Raw genomic sequence first — 23,118 nt, forward strand, 5'->3', positions numbered from 1 at the left:
CCAGCATCTTAGTGACTTCACCGTGAATGCTGGCCTTCACCTTGTCTGACATCCGGTAGATCTTGGACTTCACAGGTGGGCTGTCTCCTGTGTCCACATCATGGACGCACAGGTGAGTCCTACCCGGAACAAGGGAGAACAACGAAGAGTACTGTCCCAGGACCTGGCGGCAGTCCTCCTGCTGTTCAGGAGTTAGAGATGGGGAGAGAATCACTCCCTCCACCGACCCATCCTTCTCTTGAGACGCAAATAAATCGGGGAGAGGCTCGCTTTCCACGTCCTCCGCTCCGTCAGTCGCCATCATCAAAATGACTTCGGGCCTCTCGTGGTGGGGTTTGAGGCGGTTGGCATGCAGCACCCGTAGGGGCTGACGAGGGGTCTTCAGGTCCACCAAGTAGGTAGCCTTACCCTTCTTCTCCAACACCTCAAAGGGTCCTGACCAGCGATCCTGGAGGGCGCTAAGCTCTCCTGGTTCGATCACCCACACCTTCTGGCCAGGCTCCAACTCCACCGGGTGAGCATTGTGGTCATACCACGCCTTCATCACTGCTTGGCTGGCTTCCAAGTTGTCAGAAGCTTGCTTCCACAACTTAGCCATTTGGCTCCGGAAGGCCAGCATGTAGCTCACCACGTCCTGGGGAAGCTTTCTGGGAGTTCTTTCCCATCCGTCTCTCACCAGGCTGAGAGGTCCACGCACAGGGTGCCCATACAAAAGCTCGAAGGGGCTGAAGCCCACTCCCTTCTCTGTAAGAAAACAATAGACAGGGTAGGAGGACGTCCCATTTCCTCCGCAGGCTTTCAGGCAGACTTCTGATCATGCCTTTCAAGGTTTTATTGAACCTCTCCACCAGACCATTGGTCTGGGGGTGGTAAGGAGTGGTGAACCGGTAGGTCACTCCACACTCCTTCCACATCGCCCGCATATATGCTGACATGAAGTTGGTCCCCCTGTCGGACACAACTTCCTTGGGAAAACCCACTCGGGTAAAGATTCCCATCAGGGCCCTAGCCACAACAGGTGCAGTAATGGTCCTCAGAGGTATGGCCTCTGGGTACCGTGTGGCATGATCCACCAGAACCAGGATAAACCTGTGACCAGCTGTAGTAGGCGGATCTAACGGTCCCACAATGTCGATGCCCACCCTTTCAAAGGGGGTGCTAACGACAGGAAGTGGTTCCAGGGGAGCTTTCAGCTTCACCCCTGTTTTCCCACTGGCAAAAAGGAAAAATTATAACAGGGTTTGAGGCAAAAGTGGGACAAAATAAATAATGATGAGGAGGGACCACCCAAAGGGCTGACAGGTCTAACACATATCCACTAGGGCCCTCACACGCATTACATCCAACAGCATTGGGAATAAAGATCTCCGCCAAGAAGGCCCCATCACGGGTGCCTGATCGGGTATTGCAGCGCAGACCCGATGTTGAAGCAAGACACCTGTTTGTTGGGTGTGTGAGGGTCTCTTTTCCGAAAGGAGGAATTACTTCTCCTGCCCACCCTATTATCCATACCCTGTTACCCCTTGAGCGCTTACCATTACCTGCATCACACTTTAGGAACTGCATACTACTTCTGGTTTCATTGCCTTTTGGGCATGTATGCTGGACCTCAATATTTAAAAGCCCATAGTTCCCCCTCTTGGATAAGATACTTTTTATAGCACAGTTGTAAAACAAGCATAATGTGCCTCACAAGTTGTTTACTCTGGCAGATGGCTGTGTTTGCTGCTGCCTTTTCAGGGCAAACCTGTTGCAGCAGTTTAGGTGAGGACCGCATATCGTTCCATGATCGCTGAGTTTGAGCATCAGGTCCTTAAGAACTTTACTTATGAACACTTTAGCCACTTTAAGAATACAGTTCAGCTAAATTCTCACTCAATCGAAGAGCTGCACTGCCTCTCCTAATTTGTTAGCCCTTTTCCTTGTGTTGCCCTCCTTCTTTTACCACTCCTTCCTATCTTTCCACTTCGCTTTCATACGTGCTCATTCCCCTGTCCTCCTCACTCCACCCTGTGTCTTCTATCCTCACCTCTCCATCTGTTCTGTCCACCTCCTCTTTTCACCCCCTCACTCTTCTCTATACCGGACTCCCTCTTTTCCTTACCTCTTTTCTGTAATTTTTTTACACTACTTTGCAATTTACTCCACCCCTCTCAGTGCCGTACTCTCCCTTGTTTAATCACCCTTTCTTCTTTATTACTTCTGTGCTTGGCTTTCTGAAAAGGTACAGATAAGAACACACCATTTATTTGAAAAATACTTGCAGCCGCAGATTCCTTACCTTAGAATATTCCCCAAGTGTCAGACTGGATCTAGAAAGAAATTTTGAGTAATCCCTCAGTGCGCCGGTAAGTGGCGTCTTTCAGCTTCAAATGGCGTTGTTGGTGTTGTCTGTGCTGGAAGGAACGTGTGTGCGGTGCCTAAATAGGCGCCACACTAGGGAACTGACCTTAGTTCCTTATTTTCTGCGCCTTCAGTGTGGATCCAGAGGAGTTCCCTTCAGTCATTTTTTGACTGGATTTTAGCAACTTTTTATCGACTAGTGTGCCTATTTTTCAGTATGTCTCTGAAGAAACTTACTTGGTTCAAGTCTTGTGGAGCCTGTTATCGACAGATGTTGGTTATGGGCTCCCACTTGGTGTGTCTGTGTTGCCTAGCGGGAGACCACAAATTCGCGAATTGTGCATAGTGCCAGACCATGAACCCTAAGGCAAGTGTGCCAGGAAGCTCTTGGCTGCTTACCGACCGACTCCTCACCTCTCTGTGTCGTTTGCAAGGGAGGTCTAAGGACTACGCTGAAGTTGCTCACTTCGATCCTTGTCGCAATCCTGGGCTTCTTCTGGTAAGTCTCATCAAAAGAAGTCCAAGAAGTTGAAGAGCACTTCGGCTTCTGTGCGTCGCACTCTTCGGACGACGTGAGGGAAAGGTGCTGCAAATCCAGGCCCAGCTCATAGATTGTTCCCGCCCAGCTGGCATCTGACACAGGGTCCGCTTCCCTGAGTTTCCCAGAGCTGGAGCGATCCCCGCCCAACTTTGTGAATTCTACAAGCCCATAACTCTCAACGTTGGACAGCTGAACCCCCCTGGAGATCCTTTTGGGCCCCAGGGGTTTAGGAGGGCCTCCAACTGGGACTCCGTTGGTGGGCCTGCCCTGGATGCCAGTCAGCCCCTCAGGATCCGTTGGTGGATCCGAATCCACCTGGGCTGCAGTTTCACGACTTCGAGGACCATTCTAGTGGCTGCGTTAATAGCTCCCCATACTCCCATCGGTGGTGCTGAGCCCATCCTGATTCCCACTCTGATATGGACAGATGTGGCATGATGTTGGCTCTGGCGCCGACCAGACCCACACGGCCTGAATGAAAGACCGCGCTTTTTCCCTGAAAAACCTAGTGAGGAACACGAATGGAGTGGATATGAGGATCCCCATGGTTATTCTTACCCCCTAGCAGAGCCCATGGTCGATAACACCTGATACGTGGATTTGGCTGCTGTCAGTGATCTGGACACCTCAGCAAATGCTGGCCGCGTCTCTCCTCTCACAGTGACTACAGAGAAAGGGGCATCTTTCGCAGTGGTGGTCCGGAGGGCAGCTCACGGCCTGGACCTAACTGCCCATGGGTGAGGTCAAGAATAACGTCTTGTGAAGCCAAGTCCTGGGCACACGTAAAGTTGTATTGGAGACAAAGGTATAGTTCAATTCAAATGTATTTCAAAAGGAATGTCAATGTTCATCTTAGGTGAATTAATTTCTTTTTCCAAAAAGTGAGCTAGAGAAAACCTGCCAACACGTGTTTCGTCGCCAATGGAAATAATCCTGCAACTTCCTCAGGGCTGAAGGAGAAGTTGAAAGTTCATGTAAATCGCTCCGTGGGTGATAATTCCAACCCGGCTGGCCAAGGTGCACATCACTTGATAAGTGAAAAGGTTTGGAGGGTTACAATTATGAGGATATATCACATGTAATGGTGATCCGATTAATTTTTGAGCCGTGAGTGATTTCAAGACGGAAGGTAGTCAGTATTTTGAGTTTTGCTACAGCGGGTGCGCTGTGGATGTCTCGCGGCAACGATTCTTCAAACGTCCACTCAAGACCATGATGGGAACTCTGGCAAAGAACCTCAGAAAAAAGTGGCATCTTCTTCTGCCTTGTCACTTGTTTGCTTCCCGAGAGATTCCACAGAAGGGAGTTGAGGTCAGTCCCTTTGAACTTCTGTATAGATTCCCTGTACCCTGTCCGCTCACTTTAGTTAGATAATGGCTGGAAGGAACCTCTGAGTCCCCATAGAAGGGTGTGGCAGACTTTGTAACTGGTCTCAGGAAGCTCATGGTGCGATACGGAAGTCTGGTGAAGGAAAATTTTCAGACAAGCCAAAGGCTTATGATTGAATGAATGGCATGACCAGAAAGCTATGATGACTGGGTATCAGAAGCATCAGGAGGTGTTGGGTCTAAGCATATTTGTCCCAGGGCTTTGGAGGAGTAATAGTGTGGGTCATACAAGATAGGTAAGAAGATTTAAGGTTAACTACTTGGTGGACACAGGTGCCACAAGGCAACCACGGAGTGTTTCATGTGAACCAGCTGATGTGTTCTTTCCGAAGGCGCTACAAGGTGAATGTCAGGGCTATGGCAGAGGAGGTTGAGGAAGACCGTGAGCTTCTTCCTGACCTACTGCATGGCAATGTGAACGATGGCACTGTAGAAGGGCTTCACTTGGCCCAGAGTTGACACCTGAGCTGCAGAGAGAGTGTAGAGGGGCTTTGGGATGGTTTTCCAACCTCTTCTCGCTGACTCACAAGTTAACGGCAGTCTGTGGCCATGACAAAGACATGAAAGACAGTCTGCCAGTAAAGGGCAGAATATTCTGAATATCTGACCAGATTAAAGGATGCATTAAGGCGGCAGTTGCTAATATGTTGTACTTGGATACTTGGAAGTTATTGCAAGATCTAGTAGTCCTTGGTTTAGTTCTGTGGTACCAAATACCAAAGCAAGGGTTTACAGATTTGTGGTCTGTGGAGGCGGCTGAGCCCTCAGTGAGGTAACGAAGACAGATGCCCATCCAGTCCAGTGAGCAGATGTGCTTCTGAATCAGTTGGGTGCTCCAAAGGACTTGAACACCTTGAATTTGACCAATGGGTTTTAGCTGATCACTTTAGGGGAGAAGACGGCATTTGCTATGTCAGAGGGGTTAAATCACTTTAAGTAATAACCTTTGGGTTGAGCAGGGCTGGCTGAGTTTTTTTGGCCTCTCTGGATGACGTTGCGGTGTTTAGCAGTTCATGACAGAACCACATTAGGCACCTAGGTCAGGTGTTGGCTAGGATACAGGAGGCTAAAGTGACCATTGAGGTGACTAAGTGTCAGGTGGGGCAGTCCTCTTTAGTCTTCCCAGGGCATGAGGTGGGAACTGGCAGATTCGCCTATTGAATGCCAAGATGCAGTCTGCGATTGAGTAGGAGGTGCAAACTACCGAGACTAAGTTGAGGCTTTTATAGGGCTCCTGGATTAATACAGACACTTTGTTACTAAATATGGGAGTAAAGTTACCCCATTCATTGCTTTGACCTCCAAGAAGCAGCCCAGGGAAGTGATTTGGACAGAGGAGCGTCAAAGGGTATTTGAGAAGCTGAAGAACGCACTGTGTAGTCTGGCGCTCTCTGGAAAGGCGCACTACAGTCAGCCTTTTTTTGTACAGACTGATGCCTCTGTTAAGGGAGTAGAAGCCTTTATAGCTCACTTGGATGACGAAGGTAGAGAGCGTCTGGTGGACTAAATTGGAAGGAGGTTACTACCCATAGAAGGGAACGGAGTGGCCATAGGAAAGGAGTGCTTTGTGATAGGGTTGGCCTGCCATTACTTATTTTGCACTAGATTTGTAGTTCAAACGGATCATAATCAATTGAAGAGGTGGTTGTCTATGAAGGGAGAGAATCTCAAGTTGTTGAGATGGCCTATTTTTCTTCAAGGTTTTGATTTTGTAATGGAGCACAGAGCCAGATTGAGCCACGGGAAAGCAGATGGACTGTCCCATTGGTTTTGCCGATCAGACTGCTTAACGTCTCCACGTTAGGAGTTGGTTCGGGATAATATGATCTGGAAGGGGTGTCTTGTAGGACAGAAAAGTCCCCCTGCATGGTGACAGACCCTAGCACTGACTTCTCAAGCTTCACGGATATCTAGGTCTCTGGTCCGGATTTTTGGTCATGGGCAAACACCGCTCGTGTGTGCGATGGCCTAAGCCTGTCTCATGGTAACGTGGTCTTGTCAGACTGGGACAGGCGCGCCAATGATGCCCTCATAGTGGTAGAGGGCTACTGCCTTTGACAGAAGTTAAGTGGTACAAGCGCATTGGTGGCACCCTACCAGTTTTGTGTTTGGTAAGAATCAGTAGTGTTGTCAGGCCTTTTTACCTGGCCCTGGAATGGTGCCTACTGTCCCACTCATCTACAGTTCTGATGTTGTATAGTTAAATCACCCTTCTTGTCCTACTTTGTGACTGTGTAGCACCTGGCAGCGCATGATAGTTGCTTGTGCGTGCTAGGATAAATGCGTGCATGTGCCTAGTACATATCATGGAGGCTTTTGGGTTCCATTTTGGACGTTCATGGCCTGGAAAGGCTAGTAGACGTAAGGACGGCAACCCCTCTACAGGTGATGTGAATTACTGACATTTCTAAGGGCTGGAGTGGGAACACACAGAGTAGAGGATGGGGAGCATGAAGGTGGCCTTTGCGCATCAAAGGCCACCTTGATTCCAGAAACCGTTATTTTTCAGCGGGACTAGGGCTATTTGGATTTGAGTGGGAGTGTAAGACCCAAACTTTGTACAACAGCACTATTAAGAGCCAGGTACAGTTGGTGAGAAGATCCACAAGACATCCTGCTGGAACCTGGACTAGGCCCCAAGGTCTGCTAATCTCTGTGCTGGGTGGTGGCCTTCACCCAGGAAGTAAAGAAACCCTTTTTCCTGAGTTTGTCCTGAGTCTGGAGCACCAGCTTTCTGCCTGTCTGCCAAGACCAGCGGACTCTGTGAGGAGGAGAGTGCCTTGAGGTAGAGAAGCCAAGTGAGCATCCTGGCTAGTGGATCCCAGTGAGCGAAGTGCAACTTGCCTGGTCTCTAACCCCACCCCTCCAGTGTGCTGGGAGGGGTCTACCAATGAAGCCAGGATTGTCATCCTGGATTGTTGTGCCAAGGCTGCGGTGAAGAATACTTACTGATTGCCAAAGCAGCCGAGAAGAGGACATCTGACACAGATGCAGGCCGTACGAGCACTGTGAAGGCCCAATTCATCATCGGGAAAAGAACTCAAGAGGTCGCAGCCTCTCAGCCTTCAGAAACTAAAGCTGGTGAAAACATGCACCAGTCCTCCGCCCTTGCCAACTGCCATCTGGTTGGGTTAGACTGTTGTAAGTAGTCTGGCCTGCCTGGCATTTGCACAAGCGTAATTTGTAGCGTTGTTAAAATTGACTCTTAAGGCCAAATGTACATTTTTTTGTGTGGGAACTAACGTAATCACATCTGTTGCCGGCATTGTTGAATGGGAAATGAGCAGCCCCACTAGATAGTTGAGGGACTCTAGTATACCACACAGGAAGACAACTGTGCGCTGACCTTAAGAGACTGTGGATATTATTTAGGGTGTTAGTATGCTTTTATGTGCTTATATTATAATACTACTTTTTTCATTAAATAAACAAGCATATAACTGGACAATCAGCTTATTGCAGTTAGTTTTTGTACTTTGTGTGTTGCCCTGTGTATGTCTCACACCTGCTTTCCTCTTGAAGACCTTTGGACTGCTCGACCCACGCTACTACAGAGAGTCAAGTGCTGAAAGAGGTACGACTTGGCCCAGTTACTCACTGTAGGAAAGTGCCCCTTTTTTGCATGGTTGCCCCCCCGCCTTTTGCCTGATGTAGATGCTCTTTGACTAAGTGTGCCCTGGGTTCCTGCCAACCAGGTATCTAAGGTCTATGTTCTTTCCCTAAAACTGTACTGGTGATCATCCAAATTGGCAACTCTGACCACATGTAAGTCCCTTGTAATGGGTACCATGGCTACCAAGAGCACTGTGACCAGGGAAGGCCTCTAAGGGCAGCAGCACATATTGTGCCACCCTCAGAGGTGCTGTACCTTAACACGCACACACTGCCATTGCAGGCTGCGTATTTTGGTGCAGAGAAAGGTGAAGAGTCGACATGGCACCCATCCCTGTGTGCCATGCCTACAGCCACTGCCTCTGGTATAGGTAAGTCACCCCTCTAGCAGGGTGCACTATACCACTGGTGAGGGTACAGGTGCATGAGCCCTGTACCCCTAAAGTGTCTGTTCTTAGACATTGTAAGTGCAGTAAAGTCACAAAGAGTATATGGTTTGGGAGTTTGTCGTTACAAACTCCACAGCACCATAATGGCTTTACTGAAATCTGGGAAGTTTGATATCAAACTTCTCAGCACATTAAACCCACAATGATGCCAGTGTGGGATTTAATGCCAAATGCACTCAGAGGGCATATTAAAGCTGCTCCCTGGAAAAACGACCTAACCCTCTAGTGTCTTGGCTGACTGGCTGCTCGCCAACTGCCATCCCCAGACATGTTTCTGGACCCCTGGGTGAAACAAAGCACATCCTGGGCATAGGTGCCAAACCACCTCCCCCTGGATGGGCAGGGTCCACAAAGAGCAAGCTTTAAAGGCTTGCCGCCTTTGTAAGCTGACCCAGCCATTGGCTGCTCACAGCAACTGGCCCCACCGGTTCTGTCCCCCACTTTGGGCGGGAGAATCAGTGGGAAAACCAAGTTAGGAGGAGAGGTGTGCCCACTTTTGCCACCCTACCCCTCAGGTGGGGAGGCGAGATGAAGCTCAACTCTCAGTCCCCGTCATCTTGAAGATGGAGGGACCCAGCCAAACAGAGTGAAGGGTGCGATAATTGGGGGTGTACCCACACCAAGGAAGGGACCCATTAGTTCCAACCTGTACCTACCTGAAATGCCCCTGAATCTGGTATTTAGGGACCACCCCGAACCTTGCCTCCTCAGACAAGAAGAAACCAGAAGAAGGACCGAAGAGCCGTGTTGAAGGAAGAAGAGGAGAACACCAACTGACTTGGCCCCAGCCCTATTGGCCTGTCCCGACCTAGACCTGCTCCAGCAGAATCACGGTGTGTCCTGCAGATAGCAGCCCCCTAGAACCCGGAGGACCTGCCCTGCCTTCACTAAAAAGACTTTGTCTCCCTTGAGCACCGGATTTGCTCACCAACAGACTCTGGGTCTGGTCAAATCCGCTAGTCTGCACCCGACGCCCGAGTTTGAGTGGCCCAACACCAAGAGGAGGTCTCCCCGACGATCCTGGCCTGGGAACAGGTGATCCCTGACCTGCCTCGAGTCTCCTGATGACGCCTGCAGACCCTTTCTGGAGGATCCCCCTGACTGGAGCTGGTAAGAATCCGACGCCAAAAGACCCCTGTGCACCCAACGGCCCATGGCCTTAGGTGGCCCAACTGATGGTGTCCCGGCATCCCATGACATCCCAACTTGCCTCTCCAGACGGTGGTCGCCTCCAGAAGATTTTCGTGCCCAAGCCTGCAGTGTTTGTTCAAACCAGAGAATCCCCATTGAAAGTAACAGAGCACCCGACTCCAAAACTGCACCCAGCCGCCCTAGTGCTGCTGTGGGTGCACCTTGGGTGCTACCTTGAACCCCCCTTTGCCGTGAGCTTAAATCCAGGACCTTTGCTCCCTCAACCTGGTGACCTGCTCGTGAGCAGCCACCAACCGGAGGCCCCCATACCCCATTGTATAACATTGGGCCTCAGCACTCTGCACCCGGCCGCCCTAGTGCAGCTGAAGGTGCTTTGAGAGTGTGTCCTTGACCCTGGGTGAAACCCTTGTTCCAATCCCAGAAAACCAACTCCCAAGACAGAGTACTTACCTTAGAACCGATAACCTGATTTTCTCTCATAGAACTGCATTGACTGCTTTTCTGTGAAAAAGTTTTAAGTGTGAGAGTTGGAAAATTGTATGAGAACCTAAGAAAACTGTGTTTTTAGGAAAACGGACTTACCATCTATCCAGGAAATGTCCTAGTGTGGTATCTAGGATATCACACTGAGTAAGAAGAGTTATCTGAAAAGTAATATTACAAATACCGACAAAGTAATTATAAAGTACATGTAAAGTAATTACAACTGTTTTTGAATAACTAGCCTACCTGTATGCAAATCATGTACATACAACTGCATTCAACTGTATTGTTTCTGCAAAAGTATCATTTCACTACCTTTACCAGGCCTGGCTTGGTTCTAGAAATAAAATACATCTCAAGGACATTTTTATACAAAACAAATTGGTCAGAGTTCAGTCCTTGAGTGTGTGAAATGATTTCTTGCTGAGTGTGTACAATAAATGCTTAACATTACCCTCTCATAAGGCCTTAAAGCTGCTCACCCACACTACCACAAATGGAGAGTAAGGTACTATCTACTTTAGCCTCTGCCTACCTTTGGGGATCCACTAGACTCTGTGCACACTATACCTCACTTTGGTATAGTATATACAGAGCCAGCTTCCTAAACTCACGACCACTGTTAAGATGCGGATTGGGACCGCCGCTCGAGCTGTAATTGTTCTCCACACAGGGGGCCTTCAGGAGTGCTATTATAAAGGTTCCTCCTTCTAACCAGTATAAGAGCTCTGTCTGTAAAATCGATGCCCGGCATTAAAGATAAACAAGACCCAGGCAGCAGAAACAAGGAATGCAAGCTCAAGTAGTTTTTAAAAACGCAACAATCAAATTAATTTAACGGTGGTCCCCTTTACAATAGGAATCTGTTGCTATGCAGGACAGGTGCTGTACTACTTAAATAAGTTAATGGAATTTAAAATCGCGGGGCATGGCTTGGCAACATGGCTAACAGGACGTAGTTTCCCTCTAGCGCCACCCGCCTGCACATCTAAAATCCTTCATCATCCTGCAATCCTGAACTCTTTTGAAATATATTGTAACTCCCTAACTGTATCGGAACTGAGGGCCGCCTGCCTTTGCTGGCTGGCCGGTAGCCTGATCAACAGGGTTGCTCCTCTGAGCGCATGGACGGACAGACTGTGAGGCTGCCCTCAGCCCTGTGCCGGCGGAGTGAGCTGGCATCCCCTGGATCACTGTTGGCGCAGCGGGCGCTGGTTGGAGGCCTCCGGGTGCCGATGTGAGCTCAGGGCCATGCCAGCATCCCTGTAGCCCGCCTGGGTCACATTGGCCGATCGGCATCAAGGAGGGCGGCCTTTGGTCCCCGGAGTCGAGCTTGCAGTCCCCCGCTGTGAGCCGGAGCCGCGATGACACAGGGGAGTGCTGTGCTGGTTGAGAGGAGAACCCCCTTGGGGACGGACAGGAGTGACTGAGAGTCACTGAACTGGCGCGGGCGCTAGAACTGTGAGCCTTGCTGCTGGCGGGCCGCCTGTTGTGAGGTGGTAGCGAACATCACTATTGCCCCTTTCGCTGGCTCACCTGGCGGTAAGGAGACTTGCCTGGCAAAATAGAGGCACAAAAAGTGTGGCTTTGCCTTGGGCGGCAGGAATGGAGGCACCTGCGGGGTCCACGCTTGGGGCTCCTTTGTGCAGACAGAGAAGACTTCTGAGGCAGGCCTCCTGGGTGTTGTAGCCTCTGCACCCACAGCGGTGAGGCTGCCTGCACTGGATGCACCGCAGGCTCTGTGTGCTAGTCCGACCACCAACTGGCGCACTTTGGCCAGTGGGATTTGGGAGACTTTCCATGGATAGTTAGCATCTTGGATGGCATGGGGATCTGGAGGTCCGCCACCTCTATCAACAATATTGACAGCAGTTTCTGGAGTTGTAGTGGCGGCCCCTGGGGAATACGTTCAGACACAGGTGAGTTCAGCCTGGGTAGCAGGACTGGGGACACCCAGGGGGGACACTCTGTCCATGCATTGTGTAATATGGTGGTCATCTGGTGGGAGTGGAGTGGGTCCCCTGCGAGCAGGGAGCACCTGACCTGATCTACTGGGCCCCTGCCTGCCCTGGTTGAAGCGTTGCAACCGCACTGCGGGGAGGTGTCATGTAGTGTGGTGGGGCCACAATGGGCAGGGAAAGCATCCGAAGATGCAATCCACCACCACCATTACCCTTTATGCCACTCTCCGTCGGCTATCACAACGGCTAATCAGACCGAGGAAAGTAGTCTTCTTCTTTGGTGGCCTTATGGCACCACACCTGGCTGAGGACAACTGGCTTTTCAGAGGATGTCCAAGCTTCTCATATAGGCATGCCTTTTGCTGGCTCCCGTCTTTTGCTGGCTCCCGTCTTTTGCTGGCTCCTGTCTCTTCGGAAACCAGATGGACTCTGTGCTGGAGCACTTTAAGGACTGCAGAGCTACAGCTAGGTCCTTGGGCCTTTCCATGGCCCCTGTCAACCCCAGTTCACCTTTTGTGGTCACAGAAGGGGATTTCTGCTACGTCTCTATCTGCCCAGCCACCACGGCACGCAACATTGCCAGCCCCTGCGTTAGTGAGGACGTGGCACCCACAGACCGTGTGGGAAGGGCAGGCAGAGGTTGGCCCAGTCCATCACTCCCCAGACAACTGCAGCCTTGGAGACTCTTTAGTTTGCCCTCCGACCATCATGGACGACGAGTGGGCGGCAGGATACGCCATAACCTGCACCGCCGGAGATTAATAACCTCAGGCTGCTGGGTTCTTCAGTTTGTCCGAAGGGGCTACTCCGTCCCCTTTATGACCACCCCTCCACCCATGCCACCCACTTACGACATGCTGACGGAAGACCATCACTCCTCTCCACCAGGAAGTGGCGTCTCTCTTGGCCAAGGGTGCCATACAGATGGTGCCAGCATTAGCAGTAAGTCATGGTCGATATTCCTGCTACTTACTGGTGCCCTGGAAGGAAGGAGGTTTTCATCATATCCTAGCCCTACGCCCTCTCCATTTATTTTTGAAAAAGAAGAAATTGCAACTGCTTACGCTCAACTAGCTGTTGAAGGCAGAGTGCGTCCCAGGCAGTTGTTTCCCACCTCCAGACTACGGCCGACCTCCTTCACTGTCAACGTGCTAAAGTCTCACCTGGCCCCTTGTCAGACACTCCCTTTCATTGAGTGTGTTCTGGACACAGTGCAGTTTTGGGCTGATCCTCCCAAACGTCGAGTTTAGGATATTCAGGCTATGATACTGATGTTTCCGCCTCTATTCTTGAATTTGGTGAGACTGACTCGGAGGCTGCTGGGCCTCATGGCTTCCTGCATCCTGCTAGTGACACATGCCTGCTGGCATATGTGGGCTCTGCAGTGGGACCTGAAGATTCAGTGGACGCAGCATCAGGAGAATCTCTCCAACATTGTCCAGAGCTCGTAGGGCACTGCAAAAGATCTGCAGTGTTAGTTAATGAACAGCAATTGGGTCAGTGGCCGACCCCTCTCCTTTCTCCAACCAGATCTGACTGTTGTGACAGAATTGTCACTCCTGGGCTGGGGCGGCCATCCGGGAGGGGTAGAGATCAGAGGCATCCAGACTCCACATCAACCTGCTGGAGCTCCGAGAGATCCGACTTGCATTGAAAGCCTTTCTACCCTCCATCAAGGAAAGGCTAGTGCAAGTGGTAACGGACAACACCACTGCCATCTGGTTCTGCAACAAACAGGATGGGTGGGGTCTTGAACCCTTTATCAAGAGACACTGCGTCTCTGGATGTGGCTGAAAAGTCAGGGCATTTCTCTGGTGATTCACCACCTGGCGGGTTCTCTGAACGTGAACAGATTTCTAGGGACAGTGCTGTGCTCCCTTTCAGGGCCCTAATTTTCCATACCAGCGGAACACTTAGTGGCACCATGCTCCTGGCATCAAAGTGACGAAAAGAAACTGATGTCAGCGTGCTGGGGTTGTGGCACCTCCGGCGCTGCGATTACCCCATGTAGCGCTGAACGACACCACCTATCGGCATGCAGGGGTAATGCTCACAAAATATTTCCAGATCCTGTCTGACACCTAGGGATAATTCTAAGGTAAGGAATCTGCAACTAGATAGTCTCTACCAGATAAGGCGTTAGCAAAGGCAAGTAACTTATAATAGTAATATAATAAATGCATTGCTAAATTGGAAGGCTTGTTAAAAAAAAATCACTAAAGCATCTACATCAGTGAAAGATTTTTAAATCAATATTTTTTTATTGCAAGCATAAGGCGCCCACATATAGAGGACAGCACTTTTTCTTTTTTCCATTTTATTTGTGTGACATGCTTTTAATAAATACGTTTAAAAAGTGAGCCAGCTTGCAAAGGCTATACCTATTTTCTTTGTCTGTTCTTTCTTTCATAGTATGTGAGTTGCATTGGCTATGAAATATATTGCTGACTTGTGGAGAGTATTTATTTAAAAGAAACGCACATTGCCATGTTATTGCGCTTGCTAAGCAAATTTTCGTTTTCCTTCTCCAACGGATATCTGGAAGGAAGAAAGAAGCAAGTACTTGAAAGCACCATTCTGTCTGGAAACAAGTCAAAAATTTGGAGCCAGTGAAGAGGAGCACCTATAATAAATGTTTTTCATTTATTCTAAACAGCATCGAGAAGAGGAGCACCAAGAAGCTAATGATGACGAGGTTCATCTACCTGCCTTCATCAAGAACTCTCTTTTAAAGGGCAAGCCTCACGGTAGCCTGTTAAATCCTCATCAGAATAAAGGCGCTGTAAGTACAGTCTAACAACTTAGTACAAAGAAAAATCATAACAAGTGCATCCTATAAACCTATTGCCTTATGTCCCCACAATAAAAGGTTATTTGAAAAAAAATTCCTCACTAATTTAGATTTTTCCATAAAAGGCAGGTTCACTCGTAGGGTATTTCCATGTATAGTCATAAGCACTTGAATAGTCCCGCCCACGTGCGGGGACCCCAGAGCACTTCTTTAGATATATCTTCTTAAGTGGATATTTTTACGCCTTTTTTCAGGAAGGCCTGCAAAGACACTTAAGAGATAGAAAGACAATAATGCAGCCTAAATACATAGGCTACACTAACCGCATCCTCATCAAGAAGTGAAAAAAGGTAGCCAGTATTCTAAATTTGTGTAGTATTAAACACACAGAATAATCTCCTTCACAAAACCTATTTATTCATGATAGTTGAAAGGACAGAGTACTCCCATAGGCTGCCATTATATGTATTTGAAAATAGAAGGTAGAAGCTGTGCCTTTAAGTTCCCAGAGACCACCAATATCCCATCATGCACAGCTAGTGGCAGTTACTTCAGTTCTTTTGAGGGCAATGAGAAGAGAATGCATGCTCTATGTTATGCATCCCTCTGTCTATTCTACCGGGGAGGAGGGAGGGTTGCTTATGACTTATCATGGAAATACCCCTACAAGAGAACAGGAGTTACAGGTAAGAAACTGCTCCTTTTCAGTCGGAAATCAGCCTACTGTCCAATCATTTTGTCTGTGCTTTGTTCAACAATGGACAACCGTACACATACTCTTGTGCCCTTGACCTTTTCATATCATACTTCTTCAATGACAAAATGTAGTTGCACAGTGTGAAAGGGGTGAAAAATCTTTAAAATGAACTCTTTTGACAAGTAAACTTAAATGGAATAAAGACTCCTGGGCTTTCAATGAAAGAACACTGTACCAAAGTTTAACATTATCACTCTAAATTCCCTTAGAGATTTTCATTGTCTTAGTGTTAGACCTGTCAGCCCTTTGGCAGTTCCCTCCTCATTTTATTATTTTTTTGTCCCTTTTCACCTTCTCATTTTTTCTGTCTACTAAACTTTTTGGGTGTGGACGTAGAGGCTCTGGGCGCCCCATTCTCACTAATTGAGGGTGAGGCGCAAGGTGTCTCACTAAAATGGAAGAAGGGATTTAGTGTTGTCACAAAATGGTGGATTAAACTGTCACCCTAGGACCTGGGCCATAGACTATCATGAGGGGTTCCGGAACCTTCTGGACCACTCTGGTCAGTCAGGGCCCAGGTTATAAATAGGGGTGAGGTAGGTCGGCCATTTTGGGTTGATAGGTGGGCTGTGAGGTAGACAGGAGTAAGGCATCTGAGTGGGGAGGTGGATGCGCTAGAGAGGGAAATTGATAGTTCTGAGGTTCTGCGATACTTCCCTCCTCAGCCGATACCACCCTCGACCTTTTGACCTGTCCCTGTCCCCGGCCACTGTCTGAGGTCACCTTTACCCAGGGCGCTCCTACTTAATCAAGACCTCTGAAGAGAGTCAGGGAAGCGAGACACCCTCCTGGACTATCACTCCTACATCCTGGTAGACCCCTGGGATACTGGACTCCAGAACTATCGACTGATCATCTTCCTGACAGAGAGGAAGGAGACTTGGCTGTAGTCCCCAGGAGTTGGCTTACCAATGTGACTGCCTGGGTGTGCATATCGCCTGTTTAACTTTAACCACCCCCCGGTCTGGAACCTTAGTTGGGAACACTCACTGCCGCGGACCAGGATCTAGTAGAGCGTCCCTGAAGTCTCTTGGGGCCTTGTGGGGAGATCTGGGGCTCCAGTGTGACAGTTGCGGGCCAGCGACGCAGCCGGGGGTGTGAGGAGGCTGCGCTGAGGAAACGAGGGCTGTATCGAGCTCTGAAGCGGCCTGACTAGTGTCACGTGACGGGGGTGGATTTTGGAGCGCCGCTCCTGGGTGAGTGAGGAAGCCGCGCCCCCCGAGAGCCGCGCTGCTCCTGGCGGCGTCGGGTGCGCCTCTAGTCGAAGCGGAGGCTCGAAGTACTGGTGTCGGGGGTGTGAGGACAACGAAGAGCTGAGAATGACCTCCCCCCGGCGTTGAACTCCTCCAGAGACCGTTACTGAGGTGAGGCCGACGGACTGGGGGGGAAACGCTGTGGAGCGGGGCCTCGACTCACTTGGAAGCCTGCAAGTCGCAAAGATCCTGGGGAGGCGGGCGGAAGGAAAAGGTCCCTGGTTTCGCCCCTCCCCGAGGAGAAACCCCCCTTGAATGTCAAGTTTTGGTAGAAATTAGCCAGGAACTCGGCCCCTGTCTCCGTGAAGCACCCCGTGAGGAGGAAGCCAGGCATAGAGTAAGCTGGGCCTCCTGGGGGTAAACTTTCAACAAGAGGACTAGAACTGACAGCCTACATAAGACTATCCCTGGTACATCAAAGTATAGAGCTTAGTGCATCCAACTGTTTCCGAGCGCATTGTGGGATTTGAGAATAGCGCTGGGGGTGCCCCTATCGTGTATACCCTGGAGGAAACTTGCTAGAGTAACAATCTGGTCCCAAAGACCTTGTAGGATCTTCAATTAGCTGTAATGTACTCATCTGCCTTGAAGAAGATTGTACAGAATATATAACCATTTGATTGCCAGTGGGATGTACATGTTATACGTGGTACTGTAATTGGGGCTGGAATTTAAGGCGCTGGGTTACATTATCCTGTGTTGATGAATTATCTGCCAATCTGATGTTGACTAGTATTACCATTTAGAACATAATGCAATGTTGTGAAACTGGAATGTAGAGGATAAAAACCAAATTGATTCATTTGAAAAGGGAAGATAAACTTTTCTACCTTTTTTTTTTTAAAAAGAACAGTGTAGTGTCCTTTCTTTTGGGTGGTGCTGCGCAAGATTGTGAGCTGAGTAGGATGCAAGCATGAAAGGCCAAGTGTAGATGTTAGCCTGTTGACCTGGGCCAAGCTACCCCTAGGACATAGGTCCAACAAGTTGGTGCTCAGCGGTGGGATCCTTATTCAGTGCTTGCATCCGCTTGGTAGCAGTTTTGCGCGCATCACCACCTACACTGGATTGTTTTGGCTGGAGTTTTCTCCAGATTGTTTTCCTAATTGGAGGTTTTTAAAATTGTCCTGTGTATATTTCCTTTTTGGGAAAGTCTTCCAGAGTAAAGTTCTTGTTGACTGTGTGGGGTCCCATCTGGTAGGATGGAATTCGAATTGGGTAGGCTGGAGGAATATACGGTGGCCCAATTGAAGGAATTCTGCCAGGAGCGGGAGGTATTCTTTAAGCTGGGGGCGAAGAAAATGGAGCTCCAAGCCAGCTTAAGAGCCTGGGTTATGGCCCACCCTAGCGGGAAACGGGAGGAGGAACCAGGACTAGACCCCCTGGAAGAACCGGAAGTCCTTCTTCCCCCTGGGAGCGGTAATATGGACGTTGGGTCCAGGGCCCCATCAAGGGTGGGAAGTAGCGCCTCAGGGGGGAGCTTGTCCTCTGCTGACCTGGTTGACCGAAGGGAAGAGAGGCAGCTTAGAATGGATCTGGCCCGGTTGGAAAAGGAGAGGGAGGAGAGGAGGTTCCTCCATGAGCTCCACTTAAAAGAGTTAGAGCTCAAAGCCCTTCAACTTGGAACCCCCAGCAGTCCTAATGGTGGCAGCATACCGAGAGAGATCCCGAGAGAGTCCAGGCCCTACCTGCCCAAAGATGTGGTTGCTAGCTATGGTATAGGGGATGACATTGTAAAATGGCTGGCTGCCTATGAGGTTTCTCTAAGAGCCCATGGGGTCCCCGAAGCCCAGTGGGGGGGTGGCCTGTATAGGTATATGCCTCCGGTGGGGAGGGATGCCTTGTTGGCTCTAGAACAGCCAGACCAGACCAGGTACCCCGTCATGAAGGTAGCCCTAGTAAGGAAATTTGGACTGACCCCTGAAAAATTTAGGCAGAGGTTTCGGGGCAGTCAGAAGTTGTCCACTCAGAATTGGGTGGACTTCTTGGACTATGCCAGGAAGGCCTTAGAGGGCTGTGTGCAGGGCAGTGATGTCAAGGACTATGAGGGACTGTACAATTTAATTTTAAAGGAGCACCTCCTAGAGAAAAGTTTTCCAGAGCTGCGTCAGCACCTGGTAGACAGCAAGCTAACTAATCCCAGGAAGCTTGCAGAGGAGGCGGATATCTGGGCGAGCACCCGGGTATCCTCAAAAGGGACTGGAGGGAATTTCCAAGGGGCTGGTCAGGGCGCCCCCCAGAAGAAAGAGGGGGGAGACAAAAAGAGGGAGTTCTCTAAAGGCCCCCAAAAGAGTTCACCAGGGAAGGGAGTAGGATTCCCTCCTAAGGTTGGTCCCCACAAACCCCCTTATCCTGACCGTGGTCAGCAACCTAGGGTTGTCCGATGTTACGAGTGTGGTGAGGTTGGGCACTATAAGGTGGATGCCAAGTGTCCCAAGAGACCACACCCTCCCATTGGAGGAAAGACCCCTGGGGTGGCGAGTGTAGTGCTCGGGGAGGAGTTGCCCCTAGATAAGGGAGGTGAGTGGGCAGGGCTAACCTTAGTGTCCTTAGGGGATTGTGAGATGGTTCCTAAGACCCAGATGCCTTCGAATACTACTAAGTACAGGCAATGGGTCACCATCAATGCCCAGAGGGTGGAGGCTCTGAGGGACACAGGAGCCAGCATGACTATGGTAAGGAGTCAGCTGGTGTCCCCAGAGCAGGTGGTCCCCAATGTAGTCCACCCGGTTGTGATGGCTGACAACCGAGAGGGTCACTATCCGGTGGCCCAGGTTCCCTTCGAGTGGGGAGGGGTGGCGGGTCCTCTACGAGTTGCGATCAGCCCTGCCATGCCAGTCGACTGCCTGTTGGGAAACGACCTTGAACACTCGGCGTGGAAGGAGGTTGAGTTCAGGGCCCACATGGAAATGTTGGGGACCCCTGAGTGGACGTGTGCCCACACTCGGTCCGTGACCACCCGAAGAGGGGACTCACAGAGGTTGGAGCCTGGGACAAAGGCCCAACCAGCTGCCGGAAAGGGTAGACGGGGACGGGGAAAGCCTGCCCCGGCATCTGACCCTCCAAAGGTGGATGGGGCAACTGAGGTGGTCCCGGAGTCTACGGAGGGGGATGTAACGTCCCTGGAGGGCTTGCCTACCCCTGCAGACTGGCAGGTGGAGGGAGGACCTACTAGGGAGGAGTTTTGTCGGGCCCAGAAGGAGTGCCCTACCCTTGAGGGTTTACGGCGGCAGGCCGAAGCCCAGGCAGCGGGTAACGATTCGGGGAACTTCCACATATATTGGGAAGATGGACTCCTGTATAGCGAACCCAAGGCTCCGGTGCATGGTTCATCCCGGGCCTTGGTAGTTCTCCAGCGTTACCGAGCCTTCCTATTAGGACTGGCTCACGAAATACCCTTGGCAGGACACTTGGGACAAGACAAGACCTTTGCTCGACTTGTCCCTCATTTTTACTGGCCTCAGATGAGGATTACGTCCGATACTTTTTGTAGGACGTGTGTAACCTGCCAAGCTAGTGGGAAAACGGGGGTGAAGCTGAAGGCTCCCCTGGAACCACTGCCTGTCGTTGGTACCCCCTTTGAAAGGGTGGGCATCGACATTGTCGGGCCATTGGATCCACCAACGTCGGCCGGTCACAGGTTTATCCTGGTTCTGGTGGATCATGCCACACGGTACCCAGAGGCTATACCTTTGAGGACCATTACTGCACCTGCGGTGGCACGGGCCCTTATGGGAATTTTTACCCGAATGGGATTCCCCAAGGAAGTGGTGTCGGACAGAGGTACCAACTTCATGTCGGCATACATGCGGGCTATGTGGAAGGAGTGTGGAGTTACTTACCGGTTCTCCACCCCTTATCACCCCCAGACTAATGGTCTGGTGGAAAGGTTTAACAAAACCTTAAAGGGCATGATCCGGAGTCTGCCCGAGAGCCTGCGGAGGAAATGGGACGTCCTCCTACCTTGTTTGCTGTTTTCGTACAGGGAGGTACCACAGAAGGGAGTGGGCTTCAGCCCCTTCGAGTTGTTGTACGGGCACCCTGTGCGTGGACCCCTCAGCCTGGTGAAGGATGGATGGGAAAAGACTCCCAGGAAACTTCCCCCGGATGTGGTGAGCTACATGCTGGCCTTTCGTAGCCAAATGGCTAGGTTGTGGAAGCAAGCTTCTGAAAACCTAGAAGCCAGCCAAACGGTCATGAAGGAATGGTATGACCGAAACGCTCACCCGGTGGAGCTGGAGCCTGGCCAGAAGGTGTGGGTGATGGAACCTGGAGAGCTTAGCGCCCTCCAGGATCGCTGGTCAGGTCCCTTTGAGGTGGTTGAGAAAAAGGGCAAGGTTACCTACGTGGTAGATCTTAAGACCCCCAGGCAGCCCCATCGGGTGCTCCATGTCAATCGCCTCAAGCCTCACCAAGAGAGACCCGAGGTCACGTTAATGATGGTGACTGATGGGTCAGAGGAAGAGGAAAGTGAACCTCTTCCCGATCTGTTTGCGTCCCAAGAGAAGGATGGATCGGTGGAGGGATTGATCCTTTCACCGTCACTAACTCCTGAACAACGGAAGGACTGTCGCCAGGTACTGGAGCAGTTTGCTTCTTTGTTCTCCCTTTTCCCGGGAAGGACTCATATGTGTACCCATGACGTGGACACAGGGGACAGCCCACCTGTGAAGTCCAAGTCCTACCGACTGTCGGATAAGGTGAAGGCTAGCATCCATGAGGAAGTTACCAAGATGCTAGAGCTAGGAGTGATTGAGCCTTCGAGTAGTCCCTGGTCCAGTCCGGTGGTACTGGTACCCAAAGCTGCCCCACCGGGCACTACCCCAGAACTCCGGTTCTGTGTGGATTATAGGGGACTGAATTCTGTGACAAAGACAGACGCTCATCCAATCCCGAGGGCGGATGAGCTCATTGACCGGTTGGGAGCTGCCCAATATCTCAGTACCTTTGACCTCACCTCCGGGTACTGGCAGATTTCCCTGACGGATGGAGCCAAGGAAAGATCAGCCTTCTCCACACCCGAGGGTCACTACCAGTTCTGTGTGATGCCCTTCGGGCTCAAGAACGCCCCTGCTACGTTCCAGCGATTGGTGAACCAGGTCCTCTCTGGAATGGAAACCTTTTCAGTTGCGTACCTGGATGACATCGCTGTCTTCAGCCGCAGCTGGGAGGACCATCTGAGTCACCTTCAGGCCGTTCTTCAGGCTTTGCAGCAGGCAGGTCTGACGATCAAGGCCAGTAAGTGCCAGATCGGGCAGGGGTCGGTAGTGTACCTCGGTCACTTGGTGGGTCGGGGCAAGGTGCAACCCCTCCAGGCCAAGATCGAGACCATCATGGCCTGGGAACCCCCCAAGACACAGACAGAGGTTCGGGCCTTCTTGGGCCTCACTGGTTACTACCGACGCTTTGTCAAGGGATACGGTACCATCGTAGCCCCCTTGACCGAGCTCACTTCCAAAAAGCACCCTCGACGGGTGATCTGGACCGAGGGATGTCAACAAGCTTTTGACACCTTGAAAAAGGCCATGTGTGCGCACCTGTTCTCAGGGCCCCTGACTTTGCCAAGGAGTTCATTGTCCAGACAGACGCGTCGGAGCACGGTATTGGAGCAGTGCCGTCGCAACTTAATGATGAGGGTCTAGACCAACCGGTGGTTTTCCTATCTAGGAGACTACTCCCCCGGGAACAGAGGTGGAGTGCAATTGAGAGGGAAGCTTTTGCGGTGGTATGGGCTCTGAAGAAGCTGCGGCCATACCTGTTTGGCTCGCACTTCCTGGTTCAGACCGACCACCGGCCCCTTAGGTGGCTGATGCAAATGAGGGGCGAGAATCCCAAGCTGTTGAGGTGGTCCATTTCCCTACAGGGGATGGACTTTAGGGTGGAACATCGCCCAGGAGTGGACCACGCCAATGCTGACGGTCTCTCCAGGTATTTCCGCCTTAGTGAAGAGGACTCCCAAGGGGTTGGGTAGCTCTCCCCACTTTCAGCTGGGGGGGACGCGTGTTAGACCTGTCAGCCCTTTGGCAGTTCCCTCTTCATTTTATTATTTTTTTGTCCCTTTTCACCTTCTCATTTTTTCTGTCTACTAAACTTTTTGGGTGTGGACGTAGAGGCTCTGGGCGCCCCATTCTCACTAATTGAGGGTGAGGCGCAAGGTGTCTCACTAAAATGGAAGAAGGGATTTAGTGTTGTCACAAAATGGTGGATTAAACTGTCACCCTAGGACCTGGGCCATAGACTATCATGAGGGGTTCCGGAACCTTCTGGACCACTCTGGTCAGTCAGGGCCCAGGTTATAAATAAGGGTGAGGTAGGTCGGCCATTTTAGGTTGATAGGTGGGCTGTGAGGTAGACAGGAGTAAGGCATCTGAGTGGGGAGGTGGATGCGCTA

The 23,118-nt window shown here is 50.7% G+C and overlaps 1 protein-coding gene across 1 annotated transcript in view; it reads left to right on the plus strand.

Annotated features, from left to right (window-relative positions):
- The window catches only part of TRAIP (TRAF interacting protein), a 280,748-nt gene that overhangs the window by 244,721 nt on the left and 12,909 nt on the right, over window positions 1-23,118 (plus strand). Inside the window, exon 13 of the mRNA XM_085625058.1 lies at window positions 14,586-14,711. Coding sequence (XP_085481184.1) covers window positions 14,586-14,711 — 126 coding nt within the window. The remainder of the gene's footprint in view (window positions 1-14,585; window positions 14,712-23,118) is intronic.

This window comes from Triturus cristatus, chromosome 9, assembly GCF_964204655.1.
Source record: "Triturus cristatus chromosome 9, aTriCri1.1, whole genome shotgun sequence".
Taxonomy (NCBI): Eukaryota; Metazoa; Chordata; class Amphibia; order Caudata; family Salamandridae; genus Triturus; species Triturus cristatus.